The 15,716-nt window shown below is 33.8% G+C and overlaps 1 protein-coding gene and 1 long non-coding RNA gene across 4 annotated transcripts; one reads left to right on the forward strand and one right to left on the reverse strand.

Annotated features, from left to right (window-relative positions):
* The first annotated feature begins 366 nt into the window (after positions 1–366).
* Positions 367–6,906, forward strand: LOC131634708 (auxin response factor 19-like). Of its 3 annotated transcripts, XM_058905337.1 has the most exons (14): positions 367–730; positions 827–1,215; positions 1,781–1,896; positions 1,981–2,076; positions 2,201–2,257; positions 2,370–2,525; positions 2,618–2,702; positions 2,791–2,881; positions 2,962–3,126; positions 3,225–3,420; positions 3,597–3,735; positions 3,865–5,726; positions 5,808–5,998; positions 6,082–6,906. In XM_058905337.1, exons 2-14 carry the CDS (start codon positions 1,173–1,175, stop codon positions 6,260–6,262), a joined length of 3,378 nt encoding a protein of 1,125 aa, XP_058761320.1. In that variant the 5' UTR covers positions 367–730; positions 827–1,172; the 3' UTR covers positions 6,263–6,906. The 3 variants fall into 3 exon arrangements, with proteins under 3 accessions (XP_058761320.1, XP_058761321.1, XP_058761322.1); XM_058905338.1 differs by lacking the exon at positions 367–730 and having other exon boundaries at positions 752–1,215; XM_058905339.1 differs by lacking the exons at positions 367–730; positions 827–1,215; positions 1,781–1,896 and having other exon boundaries at positions 1,998–2,076; positions 2,201–2,261.
* A 5,550-nt stretch (positions 6,907–12,456) lies between these two features.
* Positions 12,457–13,729, reverse strand: LOC131634709 (uncharacterized). The gene is made up of 3 exons (XR_009293638.1): positions 13,468–13,729; positions 13,300–13,358; positions 12,457–12,503 (listed from the first exon to the last, which is right to left on the reverse strand). It is a non-coding gene; the product is annotated as an uncharacterized LOC131634709 (long non-coding RNA).
* Between the last annotated feature and the right edge of the window lie 1,987 nt (positions 13,730–15,716).

The following is a 15,716-nucleotide window of genomic DNA, read 5'->3' on the forward strand; positions in this document are numbered from 1 at the left end:
TATTTAGTTGCTCTCGACTAAAATTAATTCTATTTGAAAATATAATTCGTAGATTTTGCATGTAAAAATTAATTTGTTATAAATTACTTTATGTTCAACTTTTTTTAATCTTAATCAATTTTACAAAATTAATTCTCACTTTAAATAATTGTCTATAAATTAGTATTTACATTTAATTAACTTGAACAAAAATATAAGCATAAACAAAACAAGATCATGCGTGATAATTTGCTATAAGAAAAGCACCACCAAACACAAAATGAGTGGAACCTAAGGTGGATTTTGGGACCCAAAATCCAAACCCAAATCAAAATCAAACGAATATAATCTCAAACCAAAATCAACTAACAACATAATTAACCCATCTTAATCTTCTTTAAACTTAAACATAAAACCAACAAAATAAACAACAATAATAATAATACCCTACTCCTTTAATGAGTTGTTTTTAACCATGCTTGTCTCTGATTGATTGCTTCATCTCATATTTCCATGTCGGCTTCTCACATAAAGCAAAGGAAATAAAACTAAAAAATAATCAAAAGCTGTCTTTCTTTTCCTCACTTCTCTCTGATTTCCCGGCCACAAGTCAGCTTTGGTCCTTCAGACATCAACCTGCTCCTTCCTACCTTAATCCTCACAAAAACTACCTCCTTCCCATTTTTGTTCTTTTGGTTCTCTTTCTGTTTTTTTTTTTTAAGTTTATGGGTTTGTTGGGGGTGTCTTAAAGGTGATTCCTTTTGTGTTTTTTCAATGTTGGGTTTTGTTTTTTTCTTAAAAAAATAGTCTTTTTGATGGAGTTGGTGTAATGGTTGTGTTTTTACAGGTTTTGGCTACTTGGGCATGTTCAGTTTCACTTGGTGAAGTTGTAAAGTTCTGATTTTTGGATTCTTTAACAAGAAAGTGGGTGCTTTTGTGTTTGAGGTGTTTCTAGTTGTTGAAATTGGGAAGCTTTAATTTGGGTTTGTGGCATTTTGTGTTGTTGATTCTGGTATGTTATTGGAGAACTTTGTGGTAAGGATTTAAGGGGTTATTATTGTTGTTCTTCATTTTTGGAGGATGTGTTGAAGTTGAAGTTTTTGTTATTGGTGAATACTTGAGGAGCAAGGTGAAATCTTGTTGAAGTTGTTTGAAGGGTTATTGTCATTATCATCATCATTTTTTAGGTTATAATGAAGGCTCCTTCTAATGGTTACTTGCCTAATTCTGGTGAAGGTGTGTTTTCTTAAGGTTTATTTGGAACCTCATTGTGTTCTCTCTTTCTTTTTTGTTTACTAGTTTTTTTTTCCTCCTTTTCTCATTCAACTCTTAAACACCTTTTGGTGAGATTAGATCTTCAACCTCCAAATTTGTGCATGATAAGAACTTGTGTGTTTTTTGTGCTCTTAATGCATGCTATGTACTATTTGAGATCTCAAAAAATAGCGGTTTGTTCGAGTTCTGCTATGCTATGCCACAGTGCTATCGCTCCGCAATAACCATTATTTGACAACACTTTGTACTAAATAGCGTAATTGCGGAACAATAGCAATTCTATGTGTGACAGAAGTTATATATATCAGCTTCTCAAAATCACGGTGAAAAAGGCCTTTAAACGCACAGCAGGGGTGGCCTGTCGTGTTACCAGACATAGACTTTATATAGATTCTGCGATGCTGTATCTGATGTTTGAAAACACCGATCATAACCATAAACAAACTTAACAAGTTTTAAAAGTTGAATTTTATGGTTAAATATTTGTATCTTTATCGACAATTTAACTCGATTTGTGTCACCGTAGGAGGGGAAAGGAAGACCATCAATTCAGAGTTATGGCATGCTTGTGCCGGGCCATTGGTTTCTATACCTCCTGTTGGAAGTCTTGTTGTTTACTTTCCTCAAGGACACAGCGAGCAAGTACGTTTTCAATGTTATAGTATCTCTTTGATTTGGTTACCATACGAGTTTTTTTTTTCTTTCTCTAACTACAATAACTTTTAGGTTGCAGCATCCATGCAAAAAGAGGCAGATTTCATACCAAGTTACCCTAATCTCCCATCCAAGTTGATTTGCATGCTTCACAATGTTGCGCTTCATGTAGGTGTACTTTTCTCATGTCAATAAGCTGTTTTTAGCTTATTTCAATAAGCTCTTCTAGATACCTTGCGATAACAAACTTATATGAAAATAATTTGATTTCATTTTTCTATTTGTGGATCAGGCTGACCCTGAAACCGATGAGGTCTACGCTCAAATGACCCTTCAACCTGTAAATAAAGTAGGTCAGCCGTTCAATCTGATAATCTATCGATATGTATTTATTTCCTCTCGATCAATTAACGTTCCCGAAACCAATACTTTTGTATCTTACTAATGTATTTCTCCTACAGTATGACAAGGAAGCAATGTTGGCTTCCGACATGGGGCTAAAACAAAACCAACAACCTTCTGAATTCTTTTGCAAAACTCTAACAGCTAGTGACACTAGCACTCATGGTGGTTTTTCCGTGCCTCGTCGAGCCGCCGAGAAAATATTCCCACCTCTGGTTTGTATACAACATTTTTCCGTTTACTATACGGCATGGATTGAAAGTTTCATCCGGTATATTTATATGCTGACAAGAATTGTGTGTGATAGGACTTTTCAATGCAACCACCAGCTCAGGAAATAGTGGCCAAAGATTTGCACGACACTACATGGACATTTAGACATATTTATCGCGGTATTGCGACTTTTACCTTTTTCAGTTTTCCTAAGTTAGTTAATATATTTTCATCGGTTTTGTAAAATTGGTTCGACTTTTGTCATAGGACAACCAAAGAGGCATCTATTGACTACCGGTTGGAGTGTCTTTGTTAGCACGAAAAGACTCTTTGCCGGAGATTCTGTTCTTTTTATTAGGTAACAAACTTTTTTTACAATGAAACATCAGAAATAATTTTCATGTTGTTGATAAACAATTACTTTTTGCTTATTTGTAGAGATGAAAAGCAGCAACTCCTTTTAGGTATAAAGAGGTCCAGTAGACAGCAACCAGCACTATCTTCATCGGTTATATCGAGTGACAGCATGCATATCGGCATTCTTGCTGCTGCGGCTCATGCTGCTTCAAATAACAGCCCATTTACTATATTTTATAATCCAAGGTAATACATGACAAATATTTAATTTAATGATAACACGGAATGACATTGGTAAATTTTTGTAATGGCCTCTTACATACGTACATCTCTTATTTTAACAGGACCAGCCCGTGCGAATTTGTGATTCCATTGGCCAAGTATAATAAAGCCTTGTACACTCATGTTTCCCTTGGAATGAGATTCAGAATGATGTTTGAGACCGAGGACTCGGGAGTACGTAGATATATGGGTACAATCACTGGGATTAGTGACTTGGATCCTGTTCGATGGAAAAATTCACAATGGCGCAATCTTCAGGTATTGTCAAGTTGTTAGTTTCATCGAGAACGAGAATCTGAGATGCATTATTTATATAACTAGGGGCATGAAACAAAACTAGTTTTTTCATGTTCTTAACTTCATTTTTTAAAGAAAAATACTTCTAAAAAACCTCTCTACTAGCATCTGAGGAGCTGTGTTTTAAATTTTGATAGGTTGGATGGGATGAATCAACAGCTGGAGAGCGTCCAAGCCGAGTTTCAATTTGGGATATTGAACCAGTTGTGACTCCTTTCTACATTTGCCCACCTCCGTTTTTTCGGCCAAAGTTTCCCAAACAACCAGGAATGCCAGGTAGAAAGAGTTTCTCCTTAACTAGTTCAAATTTTGTTCGCAAATTTTTATTGGTTTCCATATAGCAATTCTTCATAAGCCGTTTCCTCATTATGGAATGACAACAATTTGTTTCTATTGATTTTGCAGAAGACGAGTCTGAAATCGAAAATGCTTTCAAGAGAGCTATGCCTTGGCTCGGAGATGAACTCGGCATGAAGGATGCCTCAAGTTCAATCTTCCCTGGTTTGAGTTTAGTACAATGGATGAGCATGCAGCAGAATAATAATAACAATAATCAGTTTTCTTCTCCTCAGTCAGCGCTTTTACCTCCATCCATGCTCTCATCAAACACACTTCACGGTAACGGTAGCCTTAACACCGATGATCCGTCCAAGATATTGAACTTTCAGTCCCCGGCTGCGCTCTCTGCTCCAAGTCTTCATTTTAACAAACCTAATTTACCAAACCAACAGCCCCCGACCTCGTGGGCCCAGCAGCAGCAACAGCAGCAGAAGATGCAATCATTGTTGCAAACGCCGTTAAACCAGCTGCAGCAACAACAGCAGCAGCAGCAGCAGAGGCAGCTGCAGCTGGCCGGAGTGCAAAATTTGCCGCAATCACAGCAACAACAGCCTCAACTAAATCAACATAATGCACAGCCGCCTCAACAACAACCGCAACAACAACACCAACAGCCGTGTCAAAACACGACTATGAATAATGGCACAGTTGGTTCTAACCAGATTTCAAATCAATGTGTGCAGCAACAAGTAAACTACTCTCAGCTTCAGCAACAGTTACTCTCAGGAAGTATCCCAACGCAACAAAATTTCCAGTCCGTTGGCAAGAATGGGTCGATAATGACATCCTTACCACAAGACTCGCAATTTCAGCAACAGCAACAGATAGACCCGCAACAAGCTAGTCTCTTACAGCGGCAGCAGCAGCAAACTCAATTGCAACAATCTTCATTACAGTTATTGCAACAAAGCATGTTACAAAGGGCACCACAACAATCGCAAGCATCTCAAATTTTGCCGCAAAACATCTCAGACCAACAATCACAGATGCAGCTACTACAGAAGTTGCAACAGCAACAGCAGCAACAACAGCAGCAGCAACTGCTTTCCACGTCTTCCCCGCTTTTGCAGTCTCAGCTTCTACAGCAACAGAATACTCACCAGCAATTGTCGCAGCTGCCGATGTCTCAACATCAGCCTCAACAGCTTGGCAACAATGCGTTTTCAATGGAGAAGCTTCTCAACAACAATTACTCTTCTTCACCTCTAATGCAATCGCAGCAGCTTCCCACAAACCATCCTCAGAATACTCATAAGTCACCGACGAATACCAGACCTCCCTCCGCTTTTACAGATGGAGACGCCCCATCATGCTCCACTTCACCGTCTACTAATAACTGTCAGACGTCGCCTCCGAATCCCCTGAAAAGAAATCAACCAGACACATTTGGAGGGCCTTCGTTAGTCGAAACCACCAATAGTATGATGCACGAGCTTCAAAGTAAGCTCGACATGCAGAATAAACACGACTTACACGGTGTAAAAGGACCTGACAAGCAAAAGCACAAAGGAGCAATCAATGATCAGATGGAATCTTCTTCTGGAACATCGTACAATATTGATCCCGTTAACATCCACCAGAACTTTCCACTTTCCAACTTCTACATGGATGGTGGTGATGTCCACTCACAACAACCTAGAAGTAATTTACCATTTGCCCCCAACCTTGATGGATTAACACCCGATCCTTTGCTCTCAAGAGGTTATGATTCTCAAAAAGATCTTCAAAACTTGTTGTCTAATTACGGTGGTGCTCCACGAGACATTGAAACCGAGCTGTCAACTGCTGATATAAGTTCACAATCGTTTGGGGTGCCGAACATGTCCTTTAAGCCCGGATGCTCAAATGATATTGCCATCACTGATACCGCGGTTTTGAACAATGGCTTATGGTCTAATCAGACTCAGCGAATGCGAACATACACCAAGGTTTGTTATTACTCATTGGCTAATTTATGGATCTATTAGTTTAGGCTTTGTTTGCCTAATAGTTCTTTAAATATTTTGAAGGTTCAAAAATGTGGCTCGGTCGGAAGATGTATTGATGTCACCCGATACAAGGGATACGAAGAACTCCGAAATGATTTGGCTCGTATGTTCGGGATTGAAGGTCAGCTAGAAGATCCACTAAGAACGGACTGGAAACTTGTATACGTGGATCACGAAAACGACATTCTTCTTGTAGGCGACGACCCTTGGGAGTAAGCACTTAATTAAATTCCTTCTATTTCAATCCATTCGGTTATATCTTTGTTAAATCTTACGAACTCGCAATTCGTTGCAGAGAATTTGTAAACTGTGTCCAAAGCATAAAGATACTATCATCTGTTGAAGTACAACAAATGAGCTTGGAAGGGGACTTAGGTTATGTTCCAATCACCAATCAAGCTTGTAGTGGTTCAGAAAGTGGCAATGCATGGAGAGCTCAGTATGATGATAACTCGGCAGCGTCGTTCAATCGATGATAACCAACCGTGTCGGGTATTCACATTCTTCAGCATTCATCTTGTACACATTTAGGGAGATGGAACAGTCTAACTTAACCCTTCAAAATTTTCTTCTTCTTGCTTCTTTGTATGGAAGTAAGACATTCTTTCCGAAAGATGCAATTCATACATAGTTGCATCTGGGGGCGCGCGACGGCAAACTGGTTTTAATGGTGAGAAATATTGATCTTTAGATGTATCAAAAACAAGAACATATTTCTTTTTTTTTGTTTCTTTCACTATAAAATGTTACTACATTCTACTTTAGAACATGTTTTGTTGTAGATTCTGTTTGGGGTTTATTAGGATTTATGGAAAGTTCAATATAGATGAAAAAAATCATCTATTTTATGTCAATGGAGTATATCAAAATTAATCTTAAAAAAGATGTTAATTTTGATGCATTTTAGTGTTATATCAATAAATTGGGATTTTTTAATTGAATAATTTGTATTTTGGTCAATGGTTGTTGCATGCATGTGGTTCTTTCTTGAATGAAGGGCCAACCGTCCAACTACTGTCATTATTGTGCAACTATACATCTATTCAATAAACATTTAACATTACGGCGTTGTTTTAGGAAAATGTACACACCACACAAAATTGTTCATAGTCCAAACACACCACACAAAATTGTTCATAGTCCAAAATGAGTGTCAAAACGGGTCTCACTCGGAGGACATATATATTTTATTTGCATTTTTTAAGAGAATTAAAGTTTTATGTCTGCACCTTCAATATGTCCGTCTTGTCTTTTTTTCTTCTTCGAGTTTTTCAGCCTCGCCCACTAATTTTTTACAATTTGTACCCTAAAAAGGTGCATCTAGGTGTTTGTAATGTCCAACCTTATTTCTTTTAGGGTGAGTAAAGATTATAAGTTTACACCTTATACAATTTTATACCGTCCGTTTTTTTTTGAGACTTTTCAGCTAATAAATTTAAATGGAACACACATATGTGTTTGCAACCCCTAATATACGTATAGTTTTAAATGGAACACATATATCCGTTTGCAACCCCTAATATATATATATATATATATATATATATATATATATATATATATATATATATATATATATATAGTTTGGGAGTTCGTTCTATTTGCAACCCCTAATATAGGTATAGTCTGGAAGTTCGTTCTATTTGTAACCCCTAATATAGGTATAGTCTGGAAGTTCGTTCTGTCCAATTTTTTTTTTTTAGGGTGATCAAGATTTTAAGTTTACATCTTACACAATTTTTATACTGTTTGTTTTTTTCTTGACTTTTCAACTATTGAATCCTGGACCAACAACTCCCTTTAACCTAAGTAGTAAATGTCAGTTGAGCTTTTCCACCCACCCAAAAATATTATATTTAAAACAAGCTCTTGATGATATAAAAAAAATCAAGATTTGACTGTAAAGAAGAAAAAAAAAATTAAAAAGCAGTTTTGATAAAAAAATGTGATGAAACTAGATTTCTTAATACTTAGGCTTTACACGATTTTTCTGTACTGTCCCTCTCATTGAATCCGGCGTTACCTTTTTATTTTAGTTTTTGTTTTCTTATACATGTTACTTTCTGAAAAGCATATCACTTTTGAACATGCTCTTTATCTTTATTCCTTTTTTTCTTCTTCTTTAGAATAATGTTAATTATATAATTTCCTACACATGTTTTTTAGTATACTTTATTTTATTAGTTATAATTATTGGGAGCCTTACCAAATTCATGTAAAACCAACATGATTTTCTGATATTCTTTTAAACTTTAAATGAATTAAATAGAGTCTATTGTAATATTTTAAATTTTGTTATGATGATTAAGATTCCGTTTGATTCAATTGAGGGGAGTGAGGGGAATTTTTTTTATTAAAGCAAGGAAAACGGAAGGGAAGAATTTGATGTAAATATATGTTTCGTTCAAAATATAAAAAGAAAATGGAGTCGAGGAATTTTAATTTCAAACATGTTTGATTTGCAAGAGGAGACTAGGAATTTTAATTGCAAACATGTTTGGTTGACAAGGGAAAAGAAGTATTTTAAAACTAATTTATTTTTTTATCCTTGTAATTTTTTCATTAAAAATTATGATATTTATCATTCATAATTCAAACACAAATTCATTAGCAAAATATAATGATATTTACCAATCATAATTTAAACACAAATTCAATAACAAAATATAATTATTCAATCCGAGAACATCATTAAATATTTTGTAAAATCGTAAGGGTAATAATATACAATTTTAAAATATAATCGAATAAAATAAAATTTTAAAATCTTACTCTGCTTCTGATAATCAACACACAATCTCATACTATCATCTCTATTTTTTACTAACAATATTGGAGCTCCCCACAACATAATATTTGGTCCGACAATTTCTTTTCAAGCACCTCTTCTAACTGATTCTTCAGCTATTCAATTCTGATGCAGACATTCATCGACACAGGTCTAGTACTAGGTACTAAATCTATGACAAACTTAACTTCTCTCTGGCAGTAGATTAGTAATATCATCTGGAAATACTTTAGGAAATTCACACACCATAGGAAGATCCACCATTGATGCTTTACTTTCAACTCGCAGGGAAGTAAACATCGAAGTAAACATCGCAAACACTTAAGCTTCATCCTTTAAGCATTCTCCCACTTGGCTAGCATATATAAAATTTAAATATCCCTTTTCAACAAACTCTGGAAATAGTAATGACTTATCCAGAAACCTGCACTCCTGCAATCAATGCCATGCTGAACAACCATTTCACATCTGGAACACCTCAAAAACAAAAACTTTTCCCCCATTTGTTTCAGTCCCGCTCCTGCTGACAAAAGTTAGGAAACAAAAAGAAACGAGTATCGACAGTGTTTCACACATTTGTCGCATACTAGGAAACAAATAAAATTCACAAAACCTTCCCTGACGGATCGACCTGCTTTGATACCAACTATGTAACACCCTAATTAAATCAAATAATTAAGGGTGTCACACATTCTCAAATAAAACACATGTTATGGGATCTAACAATTTCTAGCGGAAATTAAAACTTTTTCCTAATCATCAGATAGTCTTATGCATCAAAGTTATTCAAAATAAAAATAAGTTGAAGATAAACAACTCAAGGATCATCCAAAAATGAAATAGCGTCATATATCATGCGTTACAATACCCGAGCGACTCAAAGGCACTAAAATAGAACATAAATAAAGAAGAAGTCAGTGATCGACATTCCTCAACTCAAGGCATTACTCGCTACCTAATTCTGTAACATAGGCGTAAATCCATACACACACAAAACAGAAAGGGGGTGAGAATAAACCTTACAAATGTTAAAGGTGAAAATTAACAACATGATGGTAAACGAAATGATAACAAAGATTATTCTCACACAACAACAATCACAACAAGGATTATTCTCACACAATCACAATCACAATAAAGATTATTCTCACACAACAACAATCACAACCAGGATTATTCTCACACAACCACAATAACAACAAAATTACTCTCACAAAAAAACAATCACAATTATGTTTATAATACAAATATAAATGCACCAATTTCTCCTCCAAGTATGCATGTGGTACTAAGGGTTTGGATTTTATAGGCCTGTTACTAATTTATCACGGTTTCTGGTTCCTCTATGAACCAAAGATTCCTCATGAATATGAGACCCGCCTCTGGTTCCTCTTTGAACCAACCATTCCTCTATGAATTTGAGGTCATCACTGGACCGAATTCCTACGTATCTCCAAAATATATGCATGCATGATCATGTAAAATAAACAGGCATGCAACTCAAATAGTTATAAAAAATATCTCAAAAACTCATACTCAACAATAGGTTCAACTCTTGAACCATAATGTTGCCAAAAATCAGACCTCACTGTAATTCCACCAAATTACTCAACTCCAAAAATATATTTACATAATTATACTGTAACTCAAAATTTATTAATAATTGAGTAAAGGTATATTATTATTGCTCAATAACTTGAAAATTTATCAAAATGCTCCAATCATCTCAACAAAGTATTTTATTATTATTTTAAGATCATAACTCATTTCAACTAAAAAATATAATATGTTAGTGTGTATACCCGTGCGTGGCACAAGATAAAATTTCGTGTGTTAAAAAAAGATTTTATAATTCATATCATTACACAATAGTATTGTAATTATAATTTTAGAGGCATAATAAGAAGTTTCACTCTCACTCTTCAATGCATTGTTTGGAAGTTTGACACAATTCTTCACTACATTTTGCTTTCATCTCACATATCCTAAGGGTCTATTTGGTTCAAATGCGGGGGAGGGGAGGAGAGAAATTTTAATAGAGGGAAGGGGAGGGGAGGTAAGGGATTTTTTTAATCAGATAAGTGTCTGGTTCAAAATAAGAGATGGGAGGGGAATGGAGGAGTTTTAATTAAAAATATGTTTGGTTCAGAAGAAGAGAGGAAGAGTTTTATTAATAAATAACATTTTTATTCTTATGATCTTATAAAAGTGATATGATATTCAAATATGAAAAATTCAAACATAATATTTTGGTAATAAATTTTTTAATATTGAGAGACTAAAACAATATGATTAAGCATAACGTTAATAAACTGAGTACACTTGATTCAGATTATAAGTCTTCGACACAAATGAAACTATATACTAATAACAAATTTTAAATCATGATGAATCATCTAACCAAACAAATACATAAAACAAGTTATTATTAAAATTAATAATTTAAATTTTTTAATAAACTGAATAAACAAAAAATAAAATAAAGTGATTGATTTAAAACTTGATATAAAAGAAAATATAATAGGATAAATAACAAAATTAGAAGAAAACATGAACATAAACTAATATTTAAAAAATTATAAAAATAAAGAAATGATTATGATTTATATTAAGTAAAAAAAATTGAAAATAATTTGAAGGTAGATAATAGTTCACTACTACAAAAAAGCTATTTAATAGCGTTTTTTTTGTTTTGTTTTTGATAGCGCTTAAAAGCGCTATTAACCGCGCCGCTATTGTAAATATTTTTATTTAATAGCACTTTAAAAGCGCTATTATAATACTGATAATTAATAGCGTTTTTACAAAAGCGCTAATATAATACTAGTAATTAATATCATTTTTTTGAAAAGCGCTATAGAAGTTGACATTTTGGATTTTATGGTACGCATTTTGCTTTAAATTTTGATAGCACTTTCAAACAAAGTGCTATTATAAGGCACGTGTTTGATAGCACTTTTCAATAAAGTTACGAATGGAGTCTAAGGTCCATCAGGTGTTCCATGTTTCGTTATCGAAGAAGGCTGTTGGGGAGTATACGACAAAGAGGAGCTGCTTGCGAACCTGGCAAGTGATAACACAAATATAATGGAAAGACTGTGTTGCCTTGTTACCCCTTCAGAACCGAGGGGATGACTTCTTGCAGGTTAGTTCATTGAAAAGGGAAAACAGAGGAAGTAGCTACATGGGATGATGCTATTACCCTCATATACTGTGTCAATTTTATTCATCTTTTCTTGTATTATTAGCATGTTATATTGGACAACAAAAAACTTACAAGACGAAAGAATTAAGAATCAAATAATTGGTTTAAATGATAGCTTATGTTTATTTGGATTTATCAGTGTTCAAACTGCAAAACCTCAGGTCCAATCTTCAAGAGCCTTGACAAAGTACTAGGAAAGAACTTCCTAGCAAACAGAAAACAAGCATTGGTGCTGTTTTCACTATTATATGCACAAACTATTTATATAATTATATTTCCAATGTGTGTGTAGAAACATAGGAACAGAACCAAGTTAGATACTAAAATTAGTAATAATAACAGAACAAAGTCAGATACTAAAATAAGAACAAGACATCAATAATACAAAACGGAGATCTAATAGCATGGATTTATAACTGTTAACATAATCATTCTAGTTACTTAGAAACTGTTATGTATGGAAAAAAACATTCATTCGTGTAAGAGTGTTAAGAATCAAGAATGTTAAGTTAAATGAAAAGATTTGGTTCATCTTTTCAACAGATTTGTTCTTCAAATCATGCACATTCAATTCGATTCAAGATGGGCAAGATTTAAAGGAAAGTGGTTTCTTGTTTGATGTGCAGAGTTAGACAAAAATAAACTAAACAAAGGCAGCCAGCCATGAATATGTATTTTTACCTTGCTTTCCAACAGATTTACAAATCTTCTTTCTTTCACCAATCTGCAAAAAGAATATAGCAATTGTCACTCATCTAAACTAATTTTATCTAAGAAATCAAACAAATAGTTTAGTAAAATTCTATACAAGTCCATTGTATATGAATTGTAATAGGCACATTGGAGTGACAATAGACACTCCAGAAAACCATATATGTTGCCACTCTCTTGTTTCCCTGTCTTTTGTTTCCTTTTCATTACCACCTTATCTTTACTAATTTGCTTATTTACTCACTGCAGTGATGAACTTAAAAAAACTTAATAAGTATGCCATTAAAAAAGCTTATTAAAAAGCTGTTGGGAGCAGAGCGAGAGCCCACATTCGTTAAGTATGTCATCAATTTATTTTCAAAACTGTCTCTACTTTTCTAATGCTACTCAATTGCAGCCATTTCTACTGGAGTAAAGGCTTTCCTTTATATGGTCGTAACCACGGTTCAGTTCTTGAAGCAATTGACAAGATGGAAAAATATCTTCTTGGATTTTTCTATTCAGGTAAGTTTTTATGCAATGGTTCAAATTGAAATTAAGCTTTGACCCCTGGTTAAAGAGTACTAACAACTCACCCTATGTTATTGAGCATACATATACAAATTATAAGCTAAGACAAGCCAAATAGTGCACAGCTAAGACAAGCCAAAAATTTCAGAAAACAATTAACAAGAATAAAAAACCCTAAAATTACTGTCACTACAATACAATATTCAAATAGATGAACAAAAAATAATGAATATATGGATTACTCAACAAAAGAAAAACCCTTACACGCAAATAGGAAAAGATAAGAGTAGGGTACCAACCCTTCAGTGTAATCAGCTTGGAGAAAATTGTGATAGAAATCCCATTTGTTTCCAATGACCTAATGTGAAGAAAATAAAACGAATCAAGCTTAGAAAAATTAGGGATTCAGTTATAATTTGTCAACAATGATAGAAACTAAAGAAATAATCTGAGAGGAGAAATATTACCAGATACCAATGAACAGAAAGATGACGGTGGTGAGCTGGCGAAGGTTGAGTTCGACGGCGATTGAGTTTTCTTCGTTCTTTCTATTCGGTGGAAATCGGAGGCAAAAAGTGAATAAATCAGAGGAAGAAGAGGACTGAGGTAGAAGAAGAGGACTGAATCGATCGGAGGGAGAAGAAGACTATGTTAGGTTAAAGGAAGTGGATACTGTGCGCGAAAACTTTGTGCACGAAGGAAGTGGGTACTTCTTTCTTTCCAAAACTCTGTGCGCGAAAACAAAAAGTTATCCGGCAAAAACCTTTTTCTTTTTACAATTATTTTATTATTTATTATTTATTATATATTTTATTATTAAATAGCGCTTTTCTTGAAAACGCTAACATACCATAGTGAAATAATTGCGTTTTTTACAAAGCGCTATTTTATTGAAGATTAGTTAAGACATATAATTGCGTTTCTAGAAAAGTGCTAACATATTGAAGAATATTAATAGCGCTTTAAAGAAAGCGCTATCTTAGTGAAGTTTAATAATAGCAATTTTTTTCAAAGTACTATCAAAATTACATTATCTGTATCATATAATAGCGCCCGACCATAAAGTGCTATTATAGATGTGTTTGTTTCCTTTTTAATAGCATTTTGTTTAAAAGCGCTATTAAATTAGGCGATACAAAATATCAATTTTGGTGTAGTGAGTTATAATAAGTTGATGAAAACAATCGAGAAAAATCGCAAAAAAGAAAAGTAGGAACACAAAAGAAAATAATAATTGTAAAATAATAAAATAAAACGGAGGATATTTTAGTAAAAATTAATAATTTATTAAATATTAAAATCACCTTCCTTCCCCTTCCCCCCCGATTCGGGGGACGCACAAAGTGTGATTTGGAGGAATTTTGCTCTCCTCCCCTCCTCTCCCTACCTAAAAATTGAACCAAACACATTTTACTATAAATATCCCCTCCTCTTCATCTACCTCGACTATTTGTCCTCATACAACGACTAAGTATTACAAAAAATATTTTATAATAGAGTCCAGTTAAAAATGAATCATTGAATTTCCAATAAAATATGGTATAAATTTTTAAAATTTGATATGATTCTTTTTGTTAATATAACTAAAAATGAAATATATAGAGGAAGATCTAAAAATTCATTAAATAGAGATCAAAACTATTTATACAATTTTAACTTTTAAATAATAAATAAAACTACATAACCTAAAAATTAAAATTGATAATGTCAATATTATAAATTTTATATAGACTATTTCAGTAAGCAATGTCCTAGAGGACCAGAATGTGAAGCAAACATCAAATTTGATATACAGAGAGTGAGAAAAATATATTTCAAACTTTAATGGCATGACCTACCAGCCAAGCAATGAATATTACAACCCCATTGATGAGACAAGCTTTTGACCTTTTCATTCCAGCTACATCAAGATACCTTCACTAACAAAATACACACATAAGCATGTGATTTTGAATTACATTTGCTGAAGCAAAACAAACACCACTTTCTATCTTTGGAATGATATTGCAGCCAAAAGTTTGACCACATCGACTTCATTCATCATAATATAAAAATTTGCAGCATAACCACAAGTGTCATTCAAAATCAAATTATCCATACATATGATAATATATTTATTTACCACAAACATAGAAATTTGAGTAGCATAGCCTAATGCAACACATAAGGAAATTTCATGCAGTCATGAAATTAGTTCACTTTCATTTGACTAATGTTTTTTTCTTTCAATTTATCAAATTTATAGCTTGAAAGATATGGATATGATTACATGTAATAATATGAAATATTGATAACACGATTTTATATCGTATATTTAGCCTGAAATCCATAGATATTTATAGCATTTTCCGTTTATTATATTAATTTATTATGATATTACGCGAGTTTTTGCTTTGTTTCAGGTTTTACACTCTTATTATGACTATTTGTGAAAAGGAGAAGAAATGGAGCTAAAACGACCACTATTTATGCCTAAAAGATGAAAAATGGGTGCTGAAGTAAAAAGGGAGTGCAAATAAGGCCCAAATATGCTAGAGAAGCAATCCAGCCCACGAAGGAACCATTTGTGAGTGGCCCAACTAAATGCTGCAAAGGGGAGACGCACGTCTCCACGTCTCATTAGCCACGTCTGCAAAAGGGAGACTCACGTCTCCAGTCCCCTACATTCTCTCCACTTGAGACACACGTCTCAAGTCTTCAACGAAGCTTCCCCAAG

The sequence above is a fragment of the Vicia villosa genome, unplaced genomic scaffold, assembly GCF_029867415.1.
Source record: "Vicia villosa cultivar HV-30 ecotype Madison, WI unplaced genomic scaffold, Vvil1.0 ctg.001336F_1_1, whole genome shotgun sequence".
Classification (NCBI taxonomy): Eukaryota; Viridiplantae; Streptophyta; class Magnoliopsida; order Fabales; family Fabaceae; genus Vicia; species Vicia villosa.

Coding starts and splice junctions, on each gene's coding strand:
- LOC131634708 (XM_058905337.1), top strand. CDS start 1,173: ATGAAGGCTCCTTCTAATGGTTACTTGCCTAATTCTGGTGAAG. Junction 1,216..1,780: donor CTTGCCTAATTCTGGTGAAG/GTGTGTTTTCTT, acceptor GTGTCACCGTAG/GAGGGGAAAGGAAGACCATC. Junction 2,882..2,961: donor GATTCTGTTCTTTTTATTAG/GTAACAAACTTT, acceptor GCTTATTTGTAG/AGATGAAAAGCAGCAACTCC.